The 26408-nt window shown below is 46.8% G+C and overlaps 1 protein-coding gene across 1 annotated transcript in view; it reads left to right on the top strand.

The window, feature by feature from the left end:
- The first annotated feature begins 824 nt into the window (after positions 1-824).
- The window catches only part of Ninl (ninein like), a 66061-nt gene continuing 40477 nt past the window's right edge, over positions 825-26408 (top strand). Inside the window, exons 1-3 of the mRNA XM_032904403.1 lie at positions 825-960; positions 21969-22162; positions 22640-22736. Of these exons, the coding sequence (XP_032760294.1) occupies positions 21980-22162; positions 22640-22736 (280 nt within the window). The 5' untranslated portion in view covers positions 825-960; positions 21969-21979. The remainder of the gene's footprint in view (positions 961-21968; positions 22163-22639; positions 22737-26408) is intronic.

Genomic DNA, 26408 nt, shown 5'->3' with positions numbered 1-26408 from the left:
CTAAGTTGTTTTAAAATTATATGTATGGGTGTTTTGCTTGTGTGTATCTATGCAACACATGCACTCCTAGTGTCTGAGGAGTCCAGAAGACAGCATCGGGTCCCTTGAACTTGAGTTACAGATGGTTATGAGCTGCCCTGTGGGTGGCGGGAATTGAATGTGAGTCCTCAGGAAGAGCAGACAGTGTTCTTCACTGCCGAGCCATCTCTCCAGCACCTCCTATCACCTTTACATGTGTTCTGGGATTGAACTTAGGTCATCAGGCTAGCAAGGCAAGTGCCTTTACAAACTGAGCCATCTCCCTGGTCCCAGTAAATACAGAGGTGACTATGGCACACCACACTTTGGGAACCTCGTATTATAATCTAGAGGGAAGCAGAGCCCTGGTTATACGTCCCACGGCTACACCTCTGCCACAGGGTGTAGGTATGTCATGTCCATCACTGGCTTGGGCAAGTTATGACACATGAAAAGGGATACAGCCAAAGTATGGTTCATCAGAGTACTGTATGGGCTTTTTATTGGTTCTTTGGTTCCCTTCTACTCTGGGGAATTCTTCCACTTGAAAGGACTTGGGCCCCTTGGTTTTTTTGGTTGTTTGTTTTGTTTTGTTTTTATAACACCCTATCTCCCAGAGCCTTGCTGTCATCCTGCATCCTCCTCCTCCTGACCAGCTAGGTCCCTGACTAGCTTAAGTCCCTGGCCCAGCTCCTCTTGCCTCTTCGCCCCGCCCCTCAAAGCCACGCCCCGAGGACGCCCCTCCCCTTCCCTGGGGAGGCCCCGCGAGAACGAGGGGGCGGCGCCCGGAGGCCTTGGAAGCCCTGGGGAGCGCGGCCGCCAGACACAAAGAGCGGCCGAGGTACGCGCGCTGCGGTATCCTACCCGGATCGCTTTGCACCGGGCTGCCGGAGCCCGCATCCTGGACTCAGCGTTCGTAGAGCGGAGCCTCCCACTCCCCAGGTGAGTAGGGCGTGGGAGAGGAGCTGAGGGGAGGGGAGCCGAGCGGGGCCGAGGAGTGCCGAGCTGGGCCGAGGAGGGCCGAACCGGGCCGTAGGAGTCCGCATCCTCGTGCTGCGGCCGGTATACAGCGGAGCGGACGCTTGGGATGCAGGCGCGCGCTCGGAGAGCCATACCAGAGTCTCACTGCTCTGCGGCGCTCTCGGACCGGTAGCGGTGGTCCTCACAGAACTCAGCGTGCTGGTGGGGGGCAGCTGCCGCCCCAAACTTTGACGAACTCAAAGAGCGGGTTGCCTGAACCCGCCGTGCTTCCCGCCTTCGTCCTCTGTTGACGAGGGGAACCGGAGCGAGAGGCGACCCCGAACTGTCTCTGAGGCCCCTTCTGAGTACCCCCCCTGGAAAACTCAGGGACCACGCTTGATAGGGAGCACCTGTTGGCGCTGTTACCTCGCGTCGGTCTCTCCTGTGCCTGGTGAAGTCGTCCTTGCGATCTCTGGTTGTATTATCAGTTTGCACTAGTTGTTGAAAACTGGGACACCTCTCTCTGGGGCGGAGAAGCCTGTTGCATCTGTGTCAAGGTCGTCCCTGCCGGCGCAACGGTTCCGCTACTTTGTTGTGCACTTGCGAGACTGGTCCATCCGTAATTGAGTAGCAGTGACCCGATGTTTGGGTTCATTCAGTCTAGTTGTCTAAGTCCACAAATTGCACGATGGGAGTCCAACCCAAGGTTTCTTAGACACGTACATTGTCAGGCGCTCTCTGTAGCTCTTGTCCTCTACAAGATTTAGCCAAGTTTTGGAATCAGGGAGGAGGTCCAGCAAAAGGCCCTTGCAGAAGGTCACTTGATGCGCAAGGCAGGTAGCAGAGAGGGACTGTGAAGATGATGTTTGCCCGAGATTTCCAGGTTCTTTTAAAGCAGGGGTGTGGGAGAAAAGAAAGAGGAAAGAAGGTCGGTCTGTTCCACAGAACACTTAAGCCGTGGAGTTTATGAACTACCGTGTGGAAGAACAGGTGTGGATAAGAAGTAACCCACCTCTGGAGTTAGGGCAGTTAGGGCAGCAAGCAGCCAGCTTGCCCACGCCGCTCATTTTATGTCATCTCTTAGTGGCTTTTGATCTGCTACAGATCAAACTAGTCTGGAGTCATTTGCCAGACACTAATGTTTTGATGGAAGACAAATCACATGTGTGAAGGTGGTCCTAACAGGAACTGAAAAACTCCTACTCGGGATGTCATCCCTGTAACCTCGTAATGAATCGCTGATGTCAACAGTCTAATCTAGCTTTATAAGTGTTACTGCATCCAGTTAGGTGTAGTGCATGATATTTACTTTGGTGCATTCTGGGGATGGAGCCCATGGTCTCAGGTATTCCGTGTCTACTGCTGAATCACATCGCTAGCCCAGTAACAACAAGAGATATAGGTGTCTCTTGCTTGTTTGTGTATTTCCTATGCTTCTGGCACGGCTTCAGTGTTGCTATTTAGAGAGTTTACTGTAAGGCAGAATGCTCTGCTATGCCGGCAGCAGCCTCAAGCATCTCATGTGTGTGGAGCTTGTTAACTGTGTGGAGCGGCCACTCAGGTGATCAACTTTCACTATCTAGGTTAGCACATACGAACACCGTGATATTAATGCAGTAAGGAAATTGCCAGATGACACTTCTTAGTGTGAATCCCCATCATTAGCCACGCCAGTCTTCATTTGGTAAAGAAAAGTAGGAGCTCTCTGTTACATAAAATGGAGATTCAGTAAAAAATTGGAGGTTACTGCTTTTTCTTTTTTTTTTTTTTTTCAGTATGAGAAAATAAGAAAGCCTTCTCCAAAAACTGGAATTTCAGATAAGATGTAACAACACTGACTTGGAAAAAAGAACACTCCATAAGGAAAAAGTTAGGATTTAACTTTTTAAAATCTGTGTAAACTCACAGAAAATGGGCTTTCTCTAAGTCATTTGATGTTGCAGTTTGAAGACATGCTAGGACATGGATGTGCTGTGGTCATTTGCTGACCACTAGGTATAAACTTCTTAGAATTTGCGTCTTTAGGAATGGCAGCAGAGTTCTCATGGTAAAGCATGGGGTTTGGATGTTATTTGGTGAGTGGTCTTCTCTAAATTTTCAACATAATCTGTGCCTTCTTCCTAGAGTGGATACCTGCCTTTGAGCAATACCACGGCTAGGTAACTGTTGGGTACCTCTCCTTTGCCTGACTAAATAAAGATCTGGGAACAGGATATAAAATCTGGGGCAGTGTCCTGGCCTCACACCTGAACTGGAAGATTCCTGACCTGGAGGAGTTTCCTTCTGTATGCTCTGCGACATTTCTGCTTATCAGTATTTGCGTGTCAGTGACTCTAGCTTTGGGCTTACCTCAGTCCTTGGCTTCAGTAATGAGTTAGAAATTCAGGCCCGGTGCCAGAAATTTTGTTACTCACAGCAGGAGGCCAAAACTCTGGATCAGAGACTCTCCCTGGAGCTGTTGGAAGGTGACCTCAGTAGCAGGCTTGGTTTCCCCCAACCCCCATCCTTCTAGGTGACCCTGAGCCTACTAGATTCTGACAGTTCTGTGTGAACCAATGGAGGTCTTTAAGGAGCTGAGTAAATCTCCCATTTGCAGAAGGTATATCTAGCACGGTACTTCCCCTTGTCTCTGGTAAGACTTAAGTGATGGAGAGTAGGTGAAGCTTCTTGTTTTGAAAAGGCTGGAGTATGTTCTCCCTTGCATTCAAGTCATGTTTTGTTTCTGGAAGGAACCAGAGCCCTACACATAATTTTGATTGCTCAAGTTTGAAAATAGTGCTGGCGTGTATTGCAGATTGTGCGTGCGTGTGTGTGTGTGTGTGTGTACGCGCGCGACACGCGCGCGCGTACGCATGCATTGTTTTGTATCTCTTTAGAGAAAAGCAGTGTCTTCTTTTTTGTGTGACGTGATATGGCCACTGATATTCCAGTTACCTTATCTGGGGTTCTGCTTCCTGTGGTATGCAATGGTTATGGTGTGTTGGAGTTGCACTGAGGGGGTAACTGTCTATTAGGGAAATCAAAAAGCTCTGGGATTTTAAGTCTCAAGGAGTTTTGCCATGCAGATATATGTCAATTAAGATGTTTTAGCTGCCAGTAATGGAAAACAGAGTTTCGTACAGTGTAAACACATGGGGAGGTCACAAGAAGACTTTAAGGCGTCAGCCGTGGCTGAGGTCACTTCAGTCACTCGCTCCTCTGTGCACAGCATTATGTAGGGTAGGCTGTAAATGTTCATACTGAGTGTGGCAGTGTGTGCAGAAATGCCCTCTGTAGCTTCCTCGCCTCGCCCCATGTTTACATCTAAGGCTGCTCCTCCTACCAAGATTAAGTTTGTCTCCTTGATCCAGCCGTATGACCAAAACTCTGTTTCCTTCTTTACCTTTTTGTATAACCCTACCTCCTTGTGCACCTGCATGCTATGGTCCCACCTCTCTATTCAACTCCATGTAGTAAACACACCAAACTTCTGGGCTGATGATAGTTCTTTAACAGAGAGCCCAGCTCCCCCCCCCCCAGCTTTTCTGTCTGTGTCTGTTTGTTTTTAATCCCGTTCCCTTGCCACCTCAGTCAAGTCCCTGGAGCTGTGCATGAATCTGGCAGTAATTGGACTGAGTAGGTTAACAAACAAAAAGACATTAAGTAGGAAGCAGCCAAGGTGGGGAAGATTTGGAAGAAATTGGAAGGGAGAAGGGGAAGGTGGGTCTGAGCAGTTTCATTCTATACCTGTACAAATCCTCAAATATTAAGGAAAAATTATTAAATTTTGAAAGCATCTGCCTTCTATTTACAGTGATTTGGAGTCTATGGCTCAAAAAAGCCTATTGTATTCTTCCTTATTCAAAGATATGTCTTCCTCATGATAGCATTTCTGAATTTGGGTTGCACCTTAAAAGTGATATTATCTTTGCATCCACCAGATTTTTCCCCCACCCCACACCCATCAGATTTTGACCCTGTTTTTCTTTGTCATTTGGCTTAGAATCAGTGGCCTCTTAGGTTTTGTGGAGAAGGGTAGTGTCTTTTTCTGGTTCCAGCGTCTGAAGAGGAGGGGAAGGCGACAGTCCCCTGAGTAGCTTCAGGTACAAACATGTGCTGTCTCTCATACCAACATCCACCTGCCAGACTGCTGTCCTGGTTCTGGCTGTGTCCATCCTTCACTTTGTACACAGATTCCCTAGACCAGATTCCTGCCTTTGCCTCCAACTCGAGTCCGGTCTTCCTTTGTTGGCTGCCTCAGGGAGCAGAGATCTGGTTTTCAGTCAAAGCTGGCTGCAGAAGGTTCAAGGGCAGAAGCGGAAACTCTAGTCCCCAGTGGAGATAAGAGACTGACCTTACAGTGGCCATGGGAGAGGTGGGGAATACGAGGCATTCGACCAGTCATACCCCTGTATAGGTTTGCTAAAGGGCGGGGTCATGTTCAAAGAAACGCTTTGGCAGGCGACGTCATAACTGTACAACCATCACAGAGCATCGGTACACAAATGAAACCAGCTGTGGTACCCCTGGGATCCATGTGGAAGGTGCAGTTTTTCTTAGCTCGATCCTCCAGCCTCGACCTCCGGTGCTAAGGCGAGGACCATCAGGTCCAGCTTCCTCAACATCTTCATGGAGTAATGGTGCTGCTAGTTTGGTGCCGCTCATTTCTTGAAATAAGTGGAATCCACCAGCCCGTGCCTCACTTGCCTCATTTCTCAAGGGGAATGTTCCCAAGATAATGGATGAGGCAGCCTAGAGGTTGTAAAGTTCCTAGCTTCTGTGACTTACGGTAGGAGTGTTTTTAAACATATTCTTCAGTTAGAGCCGGAGAATGTCGGTGCATGTTAGGCCAACAGCTATGTGTGCGTCCCTCTGGACGGGCATGGGCCCGAGCTGTTCTGCTTCCTGGCTGTGAGCTCTTCCGTCAAGTTCCTTTTCCGTACTGGTTACCAGTGCCTGGTGACTCTTTTCCTCTGAATGAATTTGTTTCCACTGGGTCATTTATTCCTGGCCCCAAGGAACAGGCACCGTGTGCAGTATTCACAGTGTCCCTAAGGTGCTCCACTGTCTCCTGCTGGGCCTCCTGTCGTGGTATCGCCAGAAACTTCTGGAGTCTCTCTAGATGTTGAGGCCCTCTGTGACTCACTTAGAAATGTTTCCAGCCCAAGTCTAGTTTTCACTGGTTCTGGATTCCTGCTTGACTAAGAGGAAACTCCACATCAGCCCAAGATTATAACTTGTTAGGTTATTTTGTTTGGCATGTCTCTTAAGTAGAGGAATCCAGTGGTCTCCTCTTCGCCTGGTGTCTTGTCTGGCTGTGTTTATCTGCATTTAGGATGACTAATTGGGGGGGAATTCTGAATCCCTTTGGAACCGTGCAGTTGTTGGTGTTGACCCTCACAGCAGGGCAATCCTTTAGAAGTAGAAATCCAAAATATTAATTCTCCTCGCATTCTTCGGACTGTTTGTGTGTAGAGATTAAACAAAACAAAGCAAAATGATCAACAGTGCCGCAGGCTCCCAGTTGCACGGCTGGAATTTCAGATAGGAAAGTTAGAATAATTTCTTGAAGACGGTCTATATGTGAGTATTCCTGGGCGTTTCTGATTAGATTTTATAGGTTATTTTCTTCTCTTATTTCCTTCATAGCTGATGTGAAACAAACTTACACCCAAGTTCTGGTGAAGAGAAAGGGTCTTAGTGCTTTCTTTCTTTTTAAATAAGTGGATTGGGGTGTGAAGTGCTTGACTGAAGCTTTTCCTCTTAATTTGGAGGACTCTTGACATTAATATTCTTTCCCTAGAGTTAGGGTACTAATACAGAGTCTCCCATGATATTAAGACTTCCCATGTGGTAGGGAAATAAAAGAGATAATGTTCCAATGTATTTTGGATATGAAGTCCCTGTACTTCCTAGAAACTTTATGTGTTTGTTGGTTTGTTTCCAGACAGGGTTTCTTTGTTTACCCCTAGCTGTCCTGGAATTAGCTCTGTAGACCAGACTGGCCTTGAACTCAGGGATCTGCCTGCCTGGAACTCGAGTTACAGGTGGTCATGAGCCACCATGTGGATGTTGGGAATAGAATCTTGGTCCTCTGGAAGAGCATCCAGTGCTCTTCAGTGCTGAGCTGTTTCTCCAGCTCTGAAACATTTCTCTAGGTACTGAACATTCCTAATGTGTGTGTGTACTGTGGGTAGGAATGAGGAAATTTTTTTTAATGTTTGTTTTATAACTGGAGTTAGGACTCATTTAATCAGCTTTATATATCCTTATTTCTTGCCACTGGAAAAAGCCAACCCACTGGAGGGACCAGTTATTTGGGCAAAGAAAAAGGTTTATTTGGAAAGCTAGTGTGCTCTTTAGTTTTATGTCGCCTTGGTATAAACTAGAGTTATCTGAGAGGAGGGAGCCTTAATTGAGAAAATGTCTCCATAGGATCCAGCTGTAGGCATTTTCTTAATTTGTGATTGATTGGGGAGGACCCAGTCCATTATGGGTGGTGCCATCCCTGAGCTAGTTGTCTCAGGTTCTAGAAGAAAGCAGTGAGCCAGTACGTAGAACCCCTCTGTAGCCCGTGCATCGGCTCCAGGTCCTGCCCTATTTGAGTTTCTGTCCTGACTTCCTTCAGTTTGCAAGTGTAATCCTAATAAACCTTTTTCTCCCTGACTTGCTCTTGGTCATGATTTTATCACAGCAATAGAAACCCTAACTAGGACAGCCAGTGTGGAGCCTGAGGCCAACAGAGATCACCTTGCTGGGGTGTTATGGACGGATACAAGGCCTGCAAAGGGGGTCGGGAAGGTAGGTTAGCACAGGGTGCCCAGAAACTGTGGGAGGTCTGCTTTTCTGACACCAGGCAAGGCTGCTCTCCCTAAGCTGCTGAGGGATTCCAGGTTCTGTGAAATCTAAAGAAAAGTTTCTGATTAGAAAGTTCTAAAACTCACATCTTTTTAGCTCCTTTTCTCTGGATTGGTTCCAGCGCAGTTGCGAAAGACATAATTTTCCCCACCAGGAGAAGATAAACTGAAGATAAGCTCTCTGGAGAACAGGGGAGGTGGAGACTAACAACTTCCTGTGGAGGACAGGAGAGGTCTGTGGACGGCAACTCCTTTAACAAGATGGTAAAGGGCAACTTTTCATTGTAGAGTCAGACATCAACTACAGCAAAGCCGGTGGGAAGGCAATGTGTTTAGGAATGTTTGCGGTGTGCGTGTGCGTGTGCGTGTGGTGATGTCGGTGCATGTGCACATGTGAGTGAGGCCGGAGGAGGAGAAGGACATTGGGTGTCCTGCTCTACCTGTCACTTTATTCCCTTAGAACAGAGTTTCTTGTTGAATCGGGAGCTCGCTGGTGGCTTTTGGTTTATTCCTAGCTAGACTGGCTGGCCAGTGAACCCCAGAACCCTGTCTGCTTTTAGGCCATACCTAGCTTTCGTGTGGGTGCTGGGCTTCTGATCCAGGCCCTTGTTTTTGCAGAGCTAAGGCTCTTAACCCACTGAAGCATCTCCCCAGCCTGCTGAGGACTTCAGTCAGTTAGAGGGTTTGCCCTGCCACAGCACTGGGCAAACTGCTTGCCTCTGCCTGCCCCATTTTCTTCACCTGTCAGTTGGCAACAGTGATGGTGCCTCCCCTGTAAGACTCAGTCCATGGATGGGTGCTTAGGAATGTACTCAGGATCTCCCTCCATAAAACATGTTAATTTTGTTTATCAAAATGTCCTGCCAAGTTTCAGTCATGTACTGAGGGGAGAGCCCAGGACCTGCATGCTGTGAGGTAAGATTTCAGAAAATCTCCCAGGCCCCGTTTTATTTTTCTCCCTCAACCTTTAAGATCCCTTGACTAAAATCAAAACGAACAAACCACTCAGAATAGCAAAATGTGTAGAAACTTAGGTCATTTAGGGAAAAGGCTTTATTAGCATTTTTCTCGTCTTATGTTTTGGGCCTTTGAAATTAACTCCTTAGTCTTGAGGCTTTTTCTTTTTTTAGATGAAAAAACTGTTCTAAGTGCGTGGGTATTTTTGCCTACATGCATGTCTGTGAACCGCACGCATGCATTACCTATGGAAGCCATAAGAGGGCATCAGATCCCCGCACTGGAGTTATGGACAGTTGTAAGCTGCCACGTGGACGCTGGGATTGAACCTGAGTCCTCTGGAAGAGCTGTGATGCCATCTCTCCAGCTTTGGGGCGCTTCTATTTTTAATTATAATTTTTAAGATTATAATTTCCTCATCTCTCCTTCCCTTTGCTCCCTCCAAACACTCCCTCTTGCTCTCTTTCAAATCATCGCCTCTTTTGCTTTAATCATTTAATTAATTTATTTAATACTCTTGCATGCATACGTCTCTCTGGGTGCACACATGTGTGCGCACATGCCTTAGATCACGTTCTCTGTTCTCAAGACTGGGCAGTTTCTCACCTTATGAAATGAAGTCCCCGCCCCTGTCTCCTTCATCCCCGTGCTCCTGCTAAGCAGTCAGGTGAGGCTTTAGGTTGAGACACCCAGCTTTCAGTTTGGGACTTGTATCTGGTCCTTTCCAGACTGTTTCTCTGCCAAGATTCCTGGTCTGTATGTTCCCGTGCAGAACCGTTCCTCCGCACCGCTGAGTGGTCACAATGGCAGACAGGAGCTGAGAGCCACTCGGTCCAACCTCTGCATTTTCTGGAGGTGTTCTCTGGATATATTTTTCCTGAGTGCTTTTAGGGGTTTGGGTTTTTTTGTTTGTTTGATTTTGACTATTAATTTCTGTGGCACATTTCGAGTTATGTCGTGGATGGTGAGATGCACAGTGTAGATGCTGTGGATTCTCTTAGAATTTCTTGAAGAACACCGATCCTTCATTTTCTTAGGAATGTGGCTCAGGTTGGAGACTGCCTTCTGTGCAGCAGCTCACGTTTCATTCCAGGTTTTATCCTTAGCTGAGCATTGGCAGCTGCTCCACATATGCAGGGTTTAGGACCATCTAAAGATTTAGGCAGAAATTATAGATAGGATCTGTTAAGTCTTCCTCTTTGTGAGTCTCAAGATTTTAGTATTTTCTTATTTTCAGTTGCTGTGTTTATCTGCTAGTCTGTTTTAAGTTATTATACAAATATTTGAGACTGTTTTGTTTTGTTTTTAAATAGACGTTTGGATAGGAACTCCACAGGAATACCAACAGAGTCAATTAACCTCGGCCCTTCAGGGCTCTCAGAGACTGGACTGGTAACCAAAGAGCAGACACTGGCTGTACCTAGGCCTCCAGTGTGCAGATTGCTCTTCATGTAGGCCCCAAACAACTGAAGCAGGGCTATCCCTAAAGCTGTTGCCTGTCAATGGGATCTGTTCCCCTACCTCAGCTGTCTTGTCTGGCCTCAGTGGGAGAAGAAGCACCTAGCCTTGCAGAGACCTGATGTGTCAGGGTGGAGGGATACCTGGGAGTGGGGCTCTGCTCTCTCAGAGGCGAAGGGGAGATGGAGGGAAGGACTGTGGGAGCGGGGACAGGGAAGTTGGGCAGTGATTAGGATGTAAAGTGAATAAATGAATAAATATTACCTATCCATTTTAAAATAAGATCTAGCTCATAGTGTTAGATGCTATAAGTTGAAAATCAGGTGACTGTATCACTTAAACCTCTGGCGAGGGCCTCCTGGTGCTGACATCGCAATAGCAGGAGCCGGTGTAGAGGTCAAAGTTAAGACAGAAAGCCAGAGCGAGCTAAAGGAACCAGGCTCACTCTCATAAAAGCTACTCTTTGAAGAACCTGTCGGGCTCTCACTAGAACTACATTACTATCTTTTGAGGGGATATCCACAGCGAACTGATGCCCTTCTGTTAGACCCTGCCTTTTAGCAGTTCCAGATACCTCAGTGCTGCCCTATTTCTTACAAACTTCCAGCATGTGACCTGAGGAAGAACATATTCAAACGTACCCAAGTGACCCCAGTCCTAAACATTCACTTTCTTTTTATTTACTAAACTGTTTGCTCCATCCCCTCCTTCCCTTCATCATCCCTGTTTTTAAATATTTAATTTTGTGTATATGGGTGTTTTGCTTGAATGTATGCATGTCCACTGCCTGCATGTCCTGTTAGCTATCCAAGGGTTTATGATGTGATGAGGTACACAACAGGTGCTTAGAACATGCCTGTTGGTGAATGGATGCTTTATACCTTGCTTCCCCAGACCCTTTTAAAGGTTGGGATGGAACTGGCTGTTTTGTTCAGGTTGGCTTCAAACTTCTGGGTTCCAGGGATTCCCCAGCTCCAGGTGCAAGAAGACCATGTTGACCTTTCTGACTAGAACGTGAGCTGTCTGTGGCTCACGTGCACACACTGATGTGCCGCTTCCCCGGTGACAGTTACAGTCACAGCGTACTGCCCAACTTTTATGCTTCTGCCCCACAGAGCATTTCTTGTCATCCGGAGGAGGCTTAACAGTTGATAAGTACTCTGTGGTCCTAGGTCATCGGCTGGGGAACCCTGTGGACTTCATTTTACTTGCATGAAAGAAGCACTCAGACCATTTCTGTGGCTCAGTGCAGGTCGTCACAGATTGTCATCTGTGTAGAATGAAGTTGCTTAGGTCTCCTGAGACAGACACAGGCAATTGCTGAAAGCCAAAAGTAATGCAAAGCATAAAACTCTGGAGAATGACACGAGGGCTTGGAAACAAAGCAGAATTGTGAGCCTGCGACTTGTTTCTGGTGCTAGGTGTGGAAAGAGCACAGGGGCAGAGGCCTTCTGTTGTGAGTGTTTCTGCTTGGATGGAAAGGTGTCCTGGGACGCAGAAGCCCAGGAACCATATAGCTCTGAGGGGAGAAGGTATCCCAGGGGAAGGGCATCCTGAGATATGGGGGCCCTGGAACCACACAGCTGTGAGATGGGACAGTGTCCCAAGGGAAGGGTCTCTAGAAACACGGTGGCTCAGGAAACACACAGCTCGAAGAGGGAGCCTCCTCAGAAGAAGTGTTGCAGCTCCCAGGGGAGGGCATCCCTGGCTGAGCTGAGGAGCTCAGCAGTCTCAGCCCTGCTCCTCCTCTTCATTGCTGCTTTTCTCCTCAGCTTCTTGTGACAAAAGAGTCGCAGCAGGCAGGAAGTCTCTGGAAAGAGAGTTCAGGGGGCTGCCCTCTGCTTGCAGGTCGTGAACATCAAGGAACTCTGACTAAGCCAGCCCAGTCAGTCAGCGGGTTCTCCAGGGTGAGAGTGAGGACCGAAGAGAAAAAGGACTATTAGACAACACTAGAACAGGACCCCAGCCAGTTCTGAAGCTGAAGGCGAGTTTAATTTTTTCCAGTCCACTTTTATATCATTCTGGGTACATATATAGAATATGGTCAGTCCTTAAGGCATAAACAAAGTAGTCAGGGAACAAACAAAAGCATAAATAAAGTAACCAAGGAACAAGCAGAGCAAAAATCAAGGCAATAAAGTCCTGTGGTCACTATGTTTAGGGGTTTATCAGAATGATCCAGATACAAGGAATACAATACATTCCTCAGCTGTGTTTGCCTTGAGCCTGCTTCATTGTCCCAGCCTGATATCAAATTCCTGCCAAATTCCTAAAAGCAGCCCCAAAAGCTCTCCACAGAACTTGGTGTGGTGCTTATTATATAGGATTTATGATAGGGCAGAGCTTCTCAGGGCAGAGATTTCCAGAGGGAGGGTTGAGATGTCAAGTCCTGAGATTGGGGAGGTTGGTGGGGGGAAGCTCAGGAATTGGTGGATTTTCCTGCTCAGGGATTGGTGGGGGTTTGTGGGAAGCTCAGGGATTGGTGGATTTTCCCGCTCAGGAATTGATGGCTTTTTTTTTTTTTCCACACACACCCCTTTCCCTGCATCTGGCCCAAGGGTTAGGGTGTGAGGTCCTTTTGGGCTGCAGCTGGCTTTTGTTGAGGGGCCATCTTTGTGGGACTGCTGGGGAGGCTGGAGAGGAGCTGCTGCCACTGTGGGCAGCTCCTGCGGCATAGCTCCTGCAGTGGTGTTTGACAGAAGCTGTAGGCTGAGGCAGGAAAGGTCTCTGTGGACAGCTCCTGAGTGGCACCTCCTGCTGAGGTGAGAAAGAAGATGCACCACAGACAGCCTTGAGGCTGCAGTCCTAGGGAGATGTCAGTGGTGCTGTCCTCTATCAGGAGCCGCTGTTTTGAACAGCTCCTGTGTGGGGCAGTGGACTGTGCCACCAGACAGAAGAACTGGTGAGGTTGTAGCAAGTTGAGAACCCCAGTAAACCTTCTAATTGGAGATGTCAGGAGTTCAAACTAGCTCCCAACCAGATCCCTGTCCTAGAGCACATGATCACGATACCCCACTAAGAGGACAAACTTTCACGTAGTATGAAACCTAGAGTTCTCCATGCCGATGAGGTATCTAGATAGACCCCAACTGTTTAGCCAATGAGCTTCCCTTCCTGGGCATCCCTTCCTACAAAAGGCATTGAATCTGTGGTTCACCCTGAGTAAAACGTATGTATCCCCATCCGCCATGAATAGAACAATTTGGACAAGCAAGGACCGTCTCCTCCATCAAGAGCCATCTCAGGGGGTGGGTGCTTTGTCTCCCTTAGAAAGCCCTTTTTCTATCCCCTCCATACGTGTGGCTTCACTCGGAGCTAAGCCAGATTCTACCCATTTCCTGGGCTCATCACAAGCCCTCGGGCTCCCATTCCCAACTCCTCATGGTCTCTAGTGGAGAATGGGGTTCACCTTTCTCAACTCCTGATGGCTCCCAGCACCTCTGGGTACACAGGAGTTTGAGAACCATAGCCTCCATCCCAGCCCCTGCTGTTTTCACCCAGAGAAACATGGCTGGGACCCCTATCTTAGACTGTGTTTCCTCTTCCATGAGCAGTCTTGGCACCCCAAGGGCAAAGAAGAAACACAGCCTAACACCCTTCATTTCACCACCCCCACAGCATTCCATCAGCGGCATTCTGACCCCACAGCGGCGAGGAAGACACTCCTGTGGGACATTTTACTGCAGTGGCCATAGGCTGGGCAGCAAGGAGGGGCCTGTGGCTGCTGTGACAGCTTTCATGGTGCGGAGGCCTTTGTGGTGCATTGCTCAGGGACTACAAGTAAGAAACGGGGTCACAGCTGCCTCTTTCCACTGCTTTGGGTGGAGCTCTGAAACAGTACAGTACAGTACAGTACAGTACAGTACATGGTTATCTGTACTGGGATACTCCATACCTTTCCACCCACTTAGAACTGTCCACAACATGTTGTTAAAGGTCTCTGGGAAGCAGAGCTGGTGACGTAGCCTCCACTGTGCCGTCAGTCCTCAGCAGCCAGCCACATCTGCCTTCCAGGCAGGAGGTGGACAGTCACAGCTTCCAGAGTCCTGCCTGGGTCCCACTGATGGTTGGGATGAGTGTTATTACTGTTGTTGTTGAGGAAGGAAGGGCTGTGAACCTCTGCCTGCCTGAAGAGAGGAGGGCCAGAAACTCAGGTGGCAACAAGCTGCAAGCCTTTGTATGCCTGGTGCTGCAGAGGCCAGAAGAGAGCACTGGATCCCTGGAACTGGCTACAGATGCCTTTAATCCTCCATATGAGTGCTGGGAGCTAAGCCCAGGTCCTCTGCAAAGGCAGCCGGGGCTCTTAACTGCTGAATCATGTCCCCCGCTTTGCCCCCTCCTCTCAATTTTGAAACTGGGATTTATTCTTCTTTTTTCTTTCTTTCTTTCTTTTTTTTTTTTTTTTTTTCAGAGTTGGGGACCGAACCCATGGCCCCTTGCCTGGCAAGCGCCCTACCCCTGAGCTAAATCCCCAACCCTGAAACTGGGTTATTCTTGAAGTTACAGGTCTTCTGCCTCCAGCTCCCACGTGCTGGGATTATGGGTATTATACACCCAAGACTGGTTTTCCGTCAATATTCCAGCTGCTGTGAAGGTGGGGACCTCTCAGTGCCCCGTGACTATCCCTCATGTCAGAATCCTCCCGCTCTGTGCATACTTTCTGGTGCTTTCTTGAGGTGGTTCTTTGTATGCTGCCTTTTGTGTTTTGTCCAGCATGAATATGAAAGCTTCTGATATGGTCCAGGGGTTTCCTAAGGGCTTTACCAGCTGTTCCATTCTGTTCTCTTGCCCCGTGTTCACCCTCATTCCCATCAGGTCCTAGAAATGAGCTGAGCCTTCCTAACTCTGTGGGACATTCAACATTTAATTAATGATAATATATCCCCAACATGGGCAACATTTGATGCCCGTGGGGAAACTGTGAGTCAGAATTCCTGGAAAAGAGTTGTGTCTGTAAAGGCTGATTGACTGATTAGAACTCCAGTGTTATACAGAGGTTGCAATGTGTAAGTCCGGAGCCTAATTCTAATTTATCTCGAGCTTTTCCGGAAGCGGCTGAATAGCCAGTCCTTGCCTCCTTCAATCAGACCTAACATCCTGTGACTAACAGATAAAATGCATTCTGGAATGCATTAGCTTAACAAAACCCTAATCTTCCACCAATGAAAGGGCTAAGAGTGTTGCCAGCCGAGGTCTATTGCAGAAGCCTTTCCATCTTTTTTTTTTTTTTTTTTTTGGTTCTTTTTTCCGGAGCTGGGGACTGAACAAGCCTTTCCATCTTGCTATGACCTGCCTACCTGATGTGCCCACTAATGTATTTTAAAAGTGACTTGATTTATGGCCTTTTTGTTCTCTTACCAAAAATTTTGTAAGTTGATGCCTCATCAGAGCATAGTATTTGGGGAGACCCAAATCTGTGTTCCTAGGATAAGATCCTTTGGCTATAGAATAAACCATGTCTTTTATTCCTTTGAGATGAGAACTTTCATTGATACCAGAGTCTTCATCTGTGAAAGTGTCACTTCGACTGGATTATAGCCCCCTGTGGTTTTAAAATGTTTTCAATATTTTGTGTGTATTTCATAAAACTTTATAGAATGTTGAAATTTTCTTCGATCCAATGCTGATTTACAATTTACAAGATTTGTGATATAATTCAAATATAAATTTAGACGTGTAGCTATCAATTTTACGACATGTTAAAGCATGTGTGTGGATTGTATGGAACTGGGGTGCATTAGTAAAGTTCTTTTCAAGGCTCTGCGACTTATATGTTGCCAAGACTGGTCTTCAACTTCTGCACATAAGCAGTTCCTCCACATCTGCCTTCCAGGAAGCTATGATTGTGGGGTATGCCTGGATGACTAACCTTTGAATTACAATTGTGAAGGAAAAAATCAAATACAATGTACTTTATTACACTGTGCTTTGTGATTTCCAAGAGGAATATCACTTTCCAAGGGAACTCCAACAAATATTGGGGCGCCAGAAAATGTTTTAAAGCTATTTGAAAGAAATTTTACCGTCTTCAGAGTACACCTCAGACACTGCATCATAGAGCGATAACTACCGCTTTTGCCAAGGATGCCACAGTGGGACCTCTTGGACTTGTTGTCAGTGTGTCCTTTCTTACTGTGGACAGTGGTTATGAGTGTGTCTGCTTTATAAACATCCCTTGAGTAAGTAAGCATACCCATCTAACAGTGCTGGGCTCACTCCTGCCCCCTAAGCTCTGCCTGGAAAATTCACACCCACTGTCTCAGTACTTGGCTGCAGTCTGCTTTCGCTGCTCTGGGGAGTATTGCTTGCAAATTCTTTGCATCTTTCGGGGACTGGAAACTTGATCTTCCCACACATAGGAGAGCCTCCCTCAGTCTTTTTGCTTCGACCTTCCTGTTCTAAGGCAGGATATGGTGGACTCAGAAGCACCATGGATAGGATTGAGCCCTATCTTATCCATGTGTCCCTGAGAGGTTCACCCTCCTCACTGCCATCTGGTGGAAAAAACCTGTCATAGGCCATGTTCCCCAGCCAGGTTCCTAGGTATTGCTTGCCAGTGTTTGTCTTAAAAGAATAAAAAGTTACCAGACTCTAGTTCAGGCAGATGCTGATGCTAGCCTAGCTTATTTATTTTAGGCTAACCCCTGTCTCCTCTGGACTTTGGAAGAAACGATTTGTTTTGCTATGGAAACTGACCACAGTTGTTTTTCTTTATTTCCTTTTTCTTTTCCTTCCTTCTGTCTTTTCTTTTTGTTTTTTGAGATAGGGTCTCATGTAGTGCAAATTGGCCTCAAACTTTCTGTACAGCCAAGGATAACCTTAAACTTCGATCTGCCACCACCTGGTGAGTGCTGGTTTTACAAGCATGTGCTACCAATATCATACCAAGTTTATGGGCTGCTGGGGATTGAACCCAAGGCCTCATGCATGCTAGGAAACGGTCTAGACTACTGAGCCATATCCACAACCCCTGTTTTTTCTTTATAGTTGTCTTTAATAGTGAAGGAAACCAGAGAGATAGCAAAGCACAAAGGAGAGAGAACACCATGACTGCTCCTGAGTGTCTCCATCCCTGACAGAGACTGCTGTCGGCCAGTGCATGGCTCTATTTAAAATGCCACTTCTGGGGGTTGGGGATTTAGCTCAGTGGTAGAGCGCTTGCCTAGGAAGCGTAAGGCCCTGGGTTTGGTCCCCAGCTCCAGAAAAAAAAAAAAAAAGTTTTAAAATGCCACTTCCACAGCCCTTGCTTTATATCACGTGCATCTTTTCCAGTAGCATTTTAAGGCCACCTGATATTCTCATATAAACAAATGCAGGAACTAGATTTCAGTACAGTGGGGTATTGAATGGGAAGTCTGGTGAAAACAGAGGCCGAGCTGAGGTAAAGATCAGTGGGGGCCTTGCTGCTGCAGGGCTGGTCCCCCTTGAGTGTGATTTATTGATTCTAGCCAGACTCTGCTCATCCAAGCTTATAACACAGGAGCTGTTGATCTTAACAAATGAGCAGACCTCTATCCAAGTTGCCATCAGAGCTGCAAGAATGGCCCTTTGATATAACAAGGACACATGCTCCACTGTGTTCATAGCAGCCTTGTTTATAATAGCTGGAAGCTGGAAAGAACCCAGATGCCCTTCAACAGAGGAGTGGATACAAAAAATGTGGTACATTTACACAATGGAGTACTACTTAGCTATTAAAACAATGACTTCATGAAATTCTTAGGCAAATGGATGGAATTAGAAAATATCATCCTAAACGAGGTAACCCAGTCACAAAAGGCACACATGGTATGCACTCACTGATAAGTGGATAGTAGTCCAAAAGCTCAAAATACCCATAATACAATTCACAGACCACATGAAGCTCAAGAAGAAGGAAAACCAAAGTATGGATACTTCAGTTCTTCTTGGGGTGGGGGGACAAAATATTCATAGGAGAAGATATGGAGACAAAGTTTGAAGCAGAGACTGAAGGAATGGTCATTCAGAACCTGCCTCACTTGGGAATCCAGCCCATATACATACAGCCACCAAACCCAGACATATTGCTGATGCCAAGAAGTGCATGCTGACAGGAACCTGATACAGCTGTCTCCTGAGAGGCTCAGCCAGAGCATGATAAATACAGAAGCAAATGCTCACAACCCACCATGGAACTGAGAACAGGATTCCCGTTGGAGGAGTTAGAGAAAGGCTTGAAGGATCTGAAAGGGTTTGCAACCCTGTAAGAACAACAATAGCAACAACCAGAGGTCCCGGGGACTAAACTACCATCTAAAGACTATACATGGACAGACCCATGGCTCCAGCTGCATATGTACCAGAGGATGGCTTTGTTGGGCACCAGAGGGAGAAGCCCTTGGTTCTGCCAAGGCTGGATCCCCCCCACCCCCACCCCATGTAGGGGAATGTCAGGGCAGAGAGGCGGGAAGGGAAGGATGATTGGGGAAGGGGGAACACCCTCATAGAAGAAGGGGGAGGAGATGGGATGGGGGTCCATGGAGGGGAAACTGGAAAAGGGGATAACATTTGAAATGTAAATTTAAAAATATCCAAATATTTTTTAAAAAGAAAAAAAATCAAAAAGAATACATAAACTAAGCAAACCACAAACTTAAAAGAAATTACTATGACAGGATTCAATAAAATCCAAGTGCTTTAATAAGTATTTCCAAACTTATTTTCACAAAATCTATAAAATCAAGAAATGGGTAAATTCCTAAATACTTGTCTTATCAAATTAAACAAAAAGATATAATGATTTAAACAAATTCATAAAAATCCATCAGATTTAATTAATAAGTACAACTTCTCCAACATGATATGTCAGTTTCACAGTTGAATTGTAGGAGACTTAGAATTATTTATTCATCATGTATGTACTTATGTATGTATGTATGTATGTATGTATGTATGTATTGACCTACCTATCTGTGTGTAGATATGTTCATGATGATCGCTGCTGTGGAAGTCAGACTGCAGTCTTTGGGAGTTAGTTCTCTGTTCCCACCAGTGTTTCCCCAGAACACAGCTGAAGAAGTCATCAAGCTTCTACAACAAGAACTTAACCATTGAGATATCTCTCCAGCATCCTACCATATTCTAAGGAAGACCTAAAAGTGATGTTCATGAATGACTCTGTAAGCTACAAGATAAGAATCATGACGAGACTAAGTCTATGAGGCCAGCATTAACGTTTAACCAAAACAAACTCGGGACAGAGAAAAAAATTGTAAATCTACTTATATGCTAAGCTAAACGTACTTAAACAATATTTCATTTCTGACTGTCTTCTGTATTCACACTGGATCTGTTTTGATTAAAGTTTTGGTGAGAAAATCTACATACACCTGCCTTCAGTATACCATGAGTGCAGTGGGTGTTGGAGCGAGGTACACAGACACCCCTGCTTCTCGGGCTTAGGTCAGGGGCTTTCCCACTGTCTCGGTTGTGTGTAGTTAGAGTCTCCATCATTTCGTGTATTAGTCACTCACCTTAGTGAAGAAAGACAAACCTTCTAAGTCAAAAAACAGAGACGCTCTGAGCTCTGCCCTAGAAAGTTCAACACTGTGGGGCATCCACCTATGTCTTCAGAAATTCCATATTGGTCTGGGTCAGAATTTAGTGAAAGTTTTCCTTGGAGGCAAGTTCCTCTTCTATCCGGCCTTATAGCTTCAACCTCCCCTTTCCCATCTTGAATGTCCTTGGAAAGATAAAGCTAGGCAAATGATCCTTTCTTTAGGATGTCTTTGTTTTTATTGGGATTGTTGCCTACTGATGGATTACAGAAAATGAATATTGATTCTGAGCTGTACTAGTCATAAGTAAGCTAGATGTTTGATTTTATGATTGTGAAAGACTTTATTAAGCTATTCTCATCCTGAAACCAAATAGATGATCAGGAAGGGAACAAGCAAATTTTTTTTTCTTTTCTTTTTTTCGGAGCTGGGGACCGAACCCAGGGCCTTGCGCTTCCTAGGCAAGCCCTCTACCACTGAGCTAAATTCCCAACCCGGGAACAAGCAAATTTTAAGTGAATCCTAGGTCTCCTTACATTTTGAATTAGTTTATGTGTTTGTTTATAGACATAGTCTCAGATGTAGCCTGGTCTGGTCTATGAACATACCATTCCGCTCCCTTATCTTTCCCGCCTCTCCACGTATTTGTTCCTCATAGCGGCATTGGAAGTCGCCATGTGTCACATAGTATATATGCCCTTTGCCCAAACAGGATTACTTAACAGATACTGCAATGAGTCAATGGTCTGGTTCAAGGCCTCTGGCATTTGCTACACCATCAATACTGAACCTTGGTTGAGATTCCCCTCAGTTATCCTGCTGTTGCCTCTGTCATGGAGATCATGCAGCTCTGGATCTGAAGGACCAGCCCTTCATGTGCTCCAGCAGTTTACAGATTGGGTAGATGTTGGGGTGGGCCAACTCAAAGCCCTGGATCTGGGCCTGGGTGCTAACTGAGTTGGTCAGACTGGCCGTCCACCCCCACCAACCCCTCAGCAGGTGAGGGGCAGTGTCAGCTCAACACAGCCCTTGGATATCAACGTGCCTTTAGTAGCAGACCAAACCATAAACATTCGCTTGTTCTTCAGTGGTAACGTGAACCACAGAGCACTCACTCATGGCCCTCAGTGGCTGCACATGCCACTCACATCAGTATAGTCCCCAGAGTCAGCGAAGCCTACATAATCAGTTATCAGTCAGCAGCACAGATTGCTTATGTCCATATTGATCTCAGGCTTCAGAGCGGTCCAGGACAGCAGCCTGGACTGTTGACGCCTTCCAGGAGGTTCAGTCTGTAAAATGAACCTTTTCTCGTCTCAGGCCTCCTTCACTGTCCAGAGCTAGGGGAGTCCACAGCTGGAATTGCAGCATGTTTGGGCCTGCATCTGCATCTGCAGAGGCTCCAGACTGCTTCGCATCATCCTGTGGACCTTACTGGGCAGTGACAGCATTGACCTCAGCCTTCTCTCCTTTAACCCCCATCCAGTTCTGCCCATGTCCATAGGCATGTTTTTCTCTTTCCCACCTCTCCATCATGTATTTGTCCAGCATGGTGGGGGCATCCTGGTTGTGACTTCCCTACCCATTTAGTTCTTAAGTAGATATTTTTATGTATAAGACCTTGTGTTTATAAGGTAAAATGAAAGTGTGTGTGAGGACGTATATTGAAAATCAGTGTTTGCTAACACTAATTGGTATCACTAACAGTTTTTTTAGGAAGGAATCGTGCATAGTTTGAGCTTTGTCTGTGTTTATCTGTTTTCTTCCCCATTCCTCTCCCTCCCTTTCTCCCTTTCTCTTTCACTCCTTTCTCCTTTTCTTATTACCATCTTTGAAGATAGGATTCTGTTGTGTTGCTCAGACCTCAGACTCCGGGGCTCAAGAGATGCTCTCTTCAGCCTCATATGGAGCTGGCATGGGGGCATGTGCCAGGTTTCATCTGGTTTCTGGTTACTCTATAACTTTTCTTTTTAAACACAATAATGGAATCTTTTTTTCTGGTGACTGCTGACTGATGGATGGCTTGGGTCCCTGCTATAGACACTAGCATTTCCCACAAAGAGAAGCTGATACCTCTAGCTCCCCTCGACCCCACAAGGGCTCCTAGCACCTCTTTCCACATGCTAGCTCTGATCTGCCTTTGTCCAGTGTGTAGGTGTGAGGAGAATGGAGCTAAGAAACCCACCTAACCTGATTCCTTGTTTTTCTCCTTCATGACCAGCCTGCTATGGGATGGACAACGAAGAAGAGAACCACTATGTGTCACGGCTCAGGGATGTCTACAGCAGCTGTGACACCACAGGGACCGGGTTTCTGGATCAGGAAGAGCTGACCCAGCTATGTACTAAGCTTGGCCTGGAAGAGCAGCTGCCGGCACTCCTTCACATTCTTCTTGGAGATGACCGCTTGGCCAGGGTGAGTTGTGGACTCCTGCTGAGGGACAGAGCAGAGCTGTGCCACTCATGGGCATTGGTACACAGCACCCAAAGAAAGACACTTGGGGAGGAAAAGTCATCAGCAATAACTGTTGTTCTATGGGTAGAAAAAGAACTTCAGGGAGCGTAAGCAGCCATAGCTACCCATGTGTATGTGGTCCGCTACACCCAGCTGCCCTTGTTCTCTTAATTGTGTGGTTTGGTTTGGTTTGGTAAAATGGTTTATTTGGTGATGGTGTGGTGGTTCACATTTACCTTCTGTAATAGATTCTTCTAGTGGAAACAACTTTAAGTATATATTTGGAAAAGTGAAATGAACATCCTTACTCTGAAAGGCAATAATCAGAGGTCTTTTGAGGGAAAAAAAAAAAAGACTGAAAGGGGATTTTTAGTCCATGAAATTCAGTGTGAATCTGTGGAAAGTGACAGTGTCTTCTTCTTACTGAAACTCTGGCAGGTTAACTTTGAGGAATTCAAGGAAGGCTTTGTGGCTGTGCTGTCATCTGCTACTGGCGCAGAACCCTCTGATGAGGAAGGTAGTTCTTCAGAGTCAGGTAAGAGGCTTTCCTATAAGCGCTTCAGTTTCTTTCCTTAATTTATCTATGGCCATTCAGAGTGTAGCTTAACTTTTCCAAATTCTAGCCTTTTTTTTTTGTCACCAACAAGCCATCGAGTGCAGACTTGAGCAGAATATCTGGATTTCCTCTTCAGGGACTGTCTTCAGATCGTTAACAGCATTACCTGTAGAGGGCCACTGACAGGGCACCTCGGGGTGTGGGGCAGCAAGAGGTGGAGCCTCAGGGATCTCAGGTGCACCAAGCGAGCAGACAGGCCCTCTGCCCTGGACTCTAGCATCTGCTCTCATAGCCAGAGGTGTTGCACTGTGCTAACAGGACTAACAGGAATCCCACTGTGGAAATGCCTGTGAGGCAGGAACACGATAATAAGTATAACTGACACATGGCAGGAAGCCACTAGGCCCAAGGACTACGGGGTACAAAATAATGGGCCTGGTGGGAGGTAGCTGGAGGCTTGTCTGTTTAGGGACATAAGGACTGTGTAAGGTAGACATTGATGATTTCGGGGTTCACTGGAAATAGCCACCTGTCCTGGTATGCTGTATGACTATGTAGCGCGTTGAAGGATCCTAGTCGGGACCAGAGGCATGGAGATGAGTCACAGTGACAGGCAGAGGGACTGGCTCACACGAAGTGTTTTCTAAGTGTGAGGCTTTGAGCTTCATGTGTATTGTATGTAGGTTCTGTCTACCCTCTTAGAAGTTCCATGTGCTGTCTTACCCACAGTTGACCTGAAGAGAGATTTAGCCCTGTTCTATATAGTATGTGGTGGCTAGGATTTGAGTCCCCGTATCCCAGTACCTGAGCCCCATGCACACAGTGTCAGAACACTGTGCTTCTTGTTCTGGATGGCATAGTCAGCCCCTTCCCCACCTCCTCTCTCATTCCAGAGGCTCTGGGTGCAGGACATAGGTCTGCTCTGGGGTCTGTGTCAACCCCACACCGCTTGCACAAGTATTTGTCTTGTACCTTTCTCTGCGAAATGTGAAGAGAGTCACTACCAATTTTTTTTTTTTTTTTTTATTTAACCTTAGAATTAGAAACTGGAAAACTAAGTGCCCATGCCTTTCCCGAAATACTGCCCCTCATGCCATTGGAGAGAGACCAACCTCTCTCCATCTCTGTTGCGTGACTCTAGGGACAAGATGTGAACAGCAGTCTGTTTACTCTAGCCAGAGCACCAACAGTAGGCCAAACACATGGGGAGGCCTGTGAGGTCATTAGGGTTCTCAAGGGAGCATGGGCACTTCACCCGGGCACCGCCAGCCGTCTTTCTTCTAGCTGTCGTTCAGTGTGTTACAATCTTGGGCAAGGGTCTTGTGAATCTTGCTGTCTTTCTGAGCATCCTCAATCTGATGAGTTTTATTAGCTTGGCCAGTCTTGTGAAACTCCCTCCTGACTGGAGGACGGAATGCTTCAATTTGGAGGAAATAGCTATGGAGCCGTCTGAAGACATCTACCTACCACCCTAACTGACCCCGTGCTGTGGGCCTGAACTGACAGAGCCGGGTCAGCTCCAGATTGCCCTCCAGGGTTGAGTCTGGTTCAGTCTTTTTCATTCTCCAATGTACCCGTTCCTCGTCTCCTATTCCTGACCACTGCCCTCTCCTCACCCATCTGACTATACTTCTTACCTTTTGGTTCCAGTTGCAACATCTTCATCCTAATTTCTAGTTCCTTCTTGCCTAGTGCCTTCCACCTTGCCCTTTCAACGAGTTTATCTATGTGGCCAAGTGCCTAGAATAGGAATAGCAGTCCTGCACTTCTGTTCCCCTAACACATATGTTAAAGGCCATTACGTGTAAGTGGACTTGTCTTTCCAACCCTGTTACACTTTCTCAATAGTCAGCACACTTAATGGCACGTAGGTGTCCAGGGCTCTAGCCACACAGTGGGGCTCCTGTAGGGTATTAGGCAGTGTGTATCAGGCTGGTGATGTGATGGGCTGGCTGGGGCAATGGTGGAAAATGCTAGGTCCCCATGACATACTGTGCTCCCAACTCATGAGAGAGTTCACCGTAGGGAGCAGACACTGCCCACTCATTGTTGCCATTGCTCTGCTGTTGCTGTTTCTGTGCTGAAGAGCCCTGTGGGTCCTCTTTTCTGAGGAGTGCTTCTCCATGATGGAGGGAGATTTCTCTTTGGGCTATTCTTTTTAGATTCTTAGAACAGGACGTGGACCACAGAAATATGAAGGGAGCCATTGGACACAAGGAAGCCCACAAGGAAGAGAAATATGGGCAGGTTGCAGCATTTTCTGTTGTGCCTGAATAACTGTAGGATGGGGCTGTAGCCTTGGCCTGGTGGCCCGGGTCTCCTCTGAGGCAGGTGGGAAGGATGACAGTGGGCATTCTCTGTAAGGTTGTCCAGGTGTTTGGTGCTCCCCACTGCACAGGACAGGTGTCCTCTTCTAGCCCTACTAGGAGGTGCTTCCCCAAGAGACCTGGGTGAGCCATGCCCAGCCATGCTTTGCCTACAAATGGAAGCCAGTCACTGACAAGAGCTTTTGTTTTGTAACTGCTCCTTATTGAGAGCCAAGCAAACAGATTTATTAAGGAAACATGAGAGAAAGTCTGTAGGGTGCAAGGGGTTCCAAACAAAGGAAACACTGCAGAGCTATGCTGTAGGAGCTTTATATAGGATTTCTGGCAGAAGCTGGACAGAGACAGGAGGTTTCAGCTTATCTCCTGGAGAGATGACTGTGCACTGCTCTCCCAGTAAGGATGGTCACATGCCGAACCTCCCTCTGTTCATCTTTGACTTGCTTTGTTAGGTACTAACCTTGGCTTGTCTGCTGGCTGCTAGCCATGGAGAACTGTAAGTATGCCCTTGCAAGTGTTACTGCTCTCTGACCTTGGCTAGTATTTTCTGGCTGCTAACTAAGCTGTGTTTTCTTTGTTCTTCTGCTTACATGCCTGAAAGGTCTTGGGTTAGGTTTAAACACACTGAGGCAGAATGTAGGAGGTAAGTTGTTTATTCAAAATGTTATCAGATAGACAGACAGACAGACAATAGCATGTCAGGGCCTCTGAGAAGATTTCAGGCCACAGTATCAGAGACAGAGTATCCACAGCTCTAGAAGAAGAGTGATTGGCCTGCTTGAAGTTTACTATGTGGCCCGTTTTTCCCTCTCTGCCTGTGGGGAATTGACTCTGGCCCGGGGGTCGGGGGTGTGTCTCGTATGTTCTCTTGATTTCTCCATGGACATGGAACCTTTTCCTTCCTCTCAACATGCCCCATGACTTCTGTCCCTTCAAGGACACTATACCTGGCCTGCAAATGCCTATTCTGTTGGTGTGGATAACATAACATGCAATACTCATGAGGATTGGTAATGGGCCCCAGCAGTCATCTTGTGGATTTTCAGACACCTTGAATGCTACACTGTCACTTCACATTCAGCATATTCAGACTGGAACTTAGCATTGACCTCACCAATCCTTGTTCCTCATCTCCAACTCCTGTCTATCTTAGGTTACCCAGATTTCTCTTCTAGTGGTCCCAGGATCAGCAGGTAGTAACCATCAGCACAGAGGAAAGAGGCCAGATGGTTCTTGGCTTTATGAAATGTCTTCTGTTTGATAAAACCCAAGACATACCTGCTGTGTATGGAGGGCTCCTCAGCTTCATGGCCAGGCTGGCCTCAGT

The sequence above is a fragment of the Rattus rattus genome, chromosome 5 (assembly GCF_011064425.1).
Source record: "Rattus rattus isolate New Zealand chromosome 5, Rrattus_CSIRO_v1, whole genome shotgun sequence".
NCBI classification, from domain to species: Eukaryota; Metazoa; Chordata; class Mammalia; order Rodentia; family Muridae; genus Rattus; species Rattus rattus.
The sequence above is the reverse complement of the archived record's forward strand: the minus strand, read 5'-3'. Positions and strand labels throughout refer to the sequence as shown.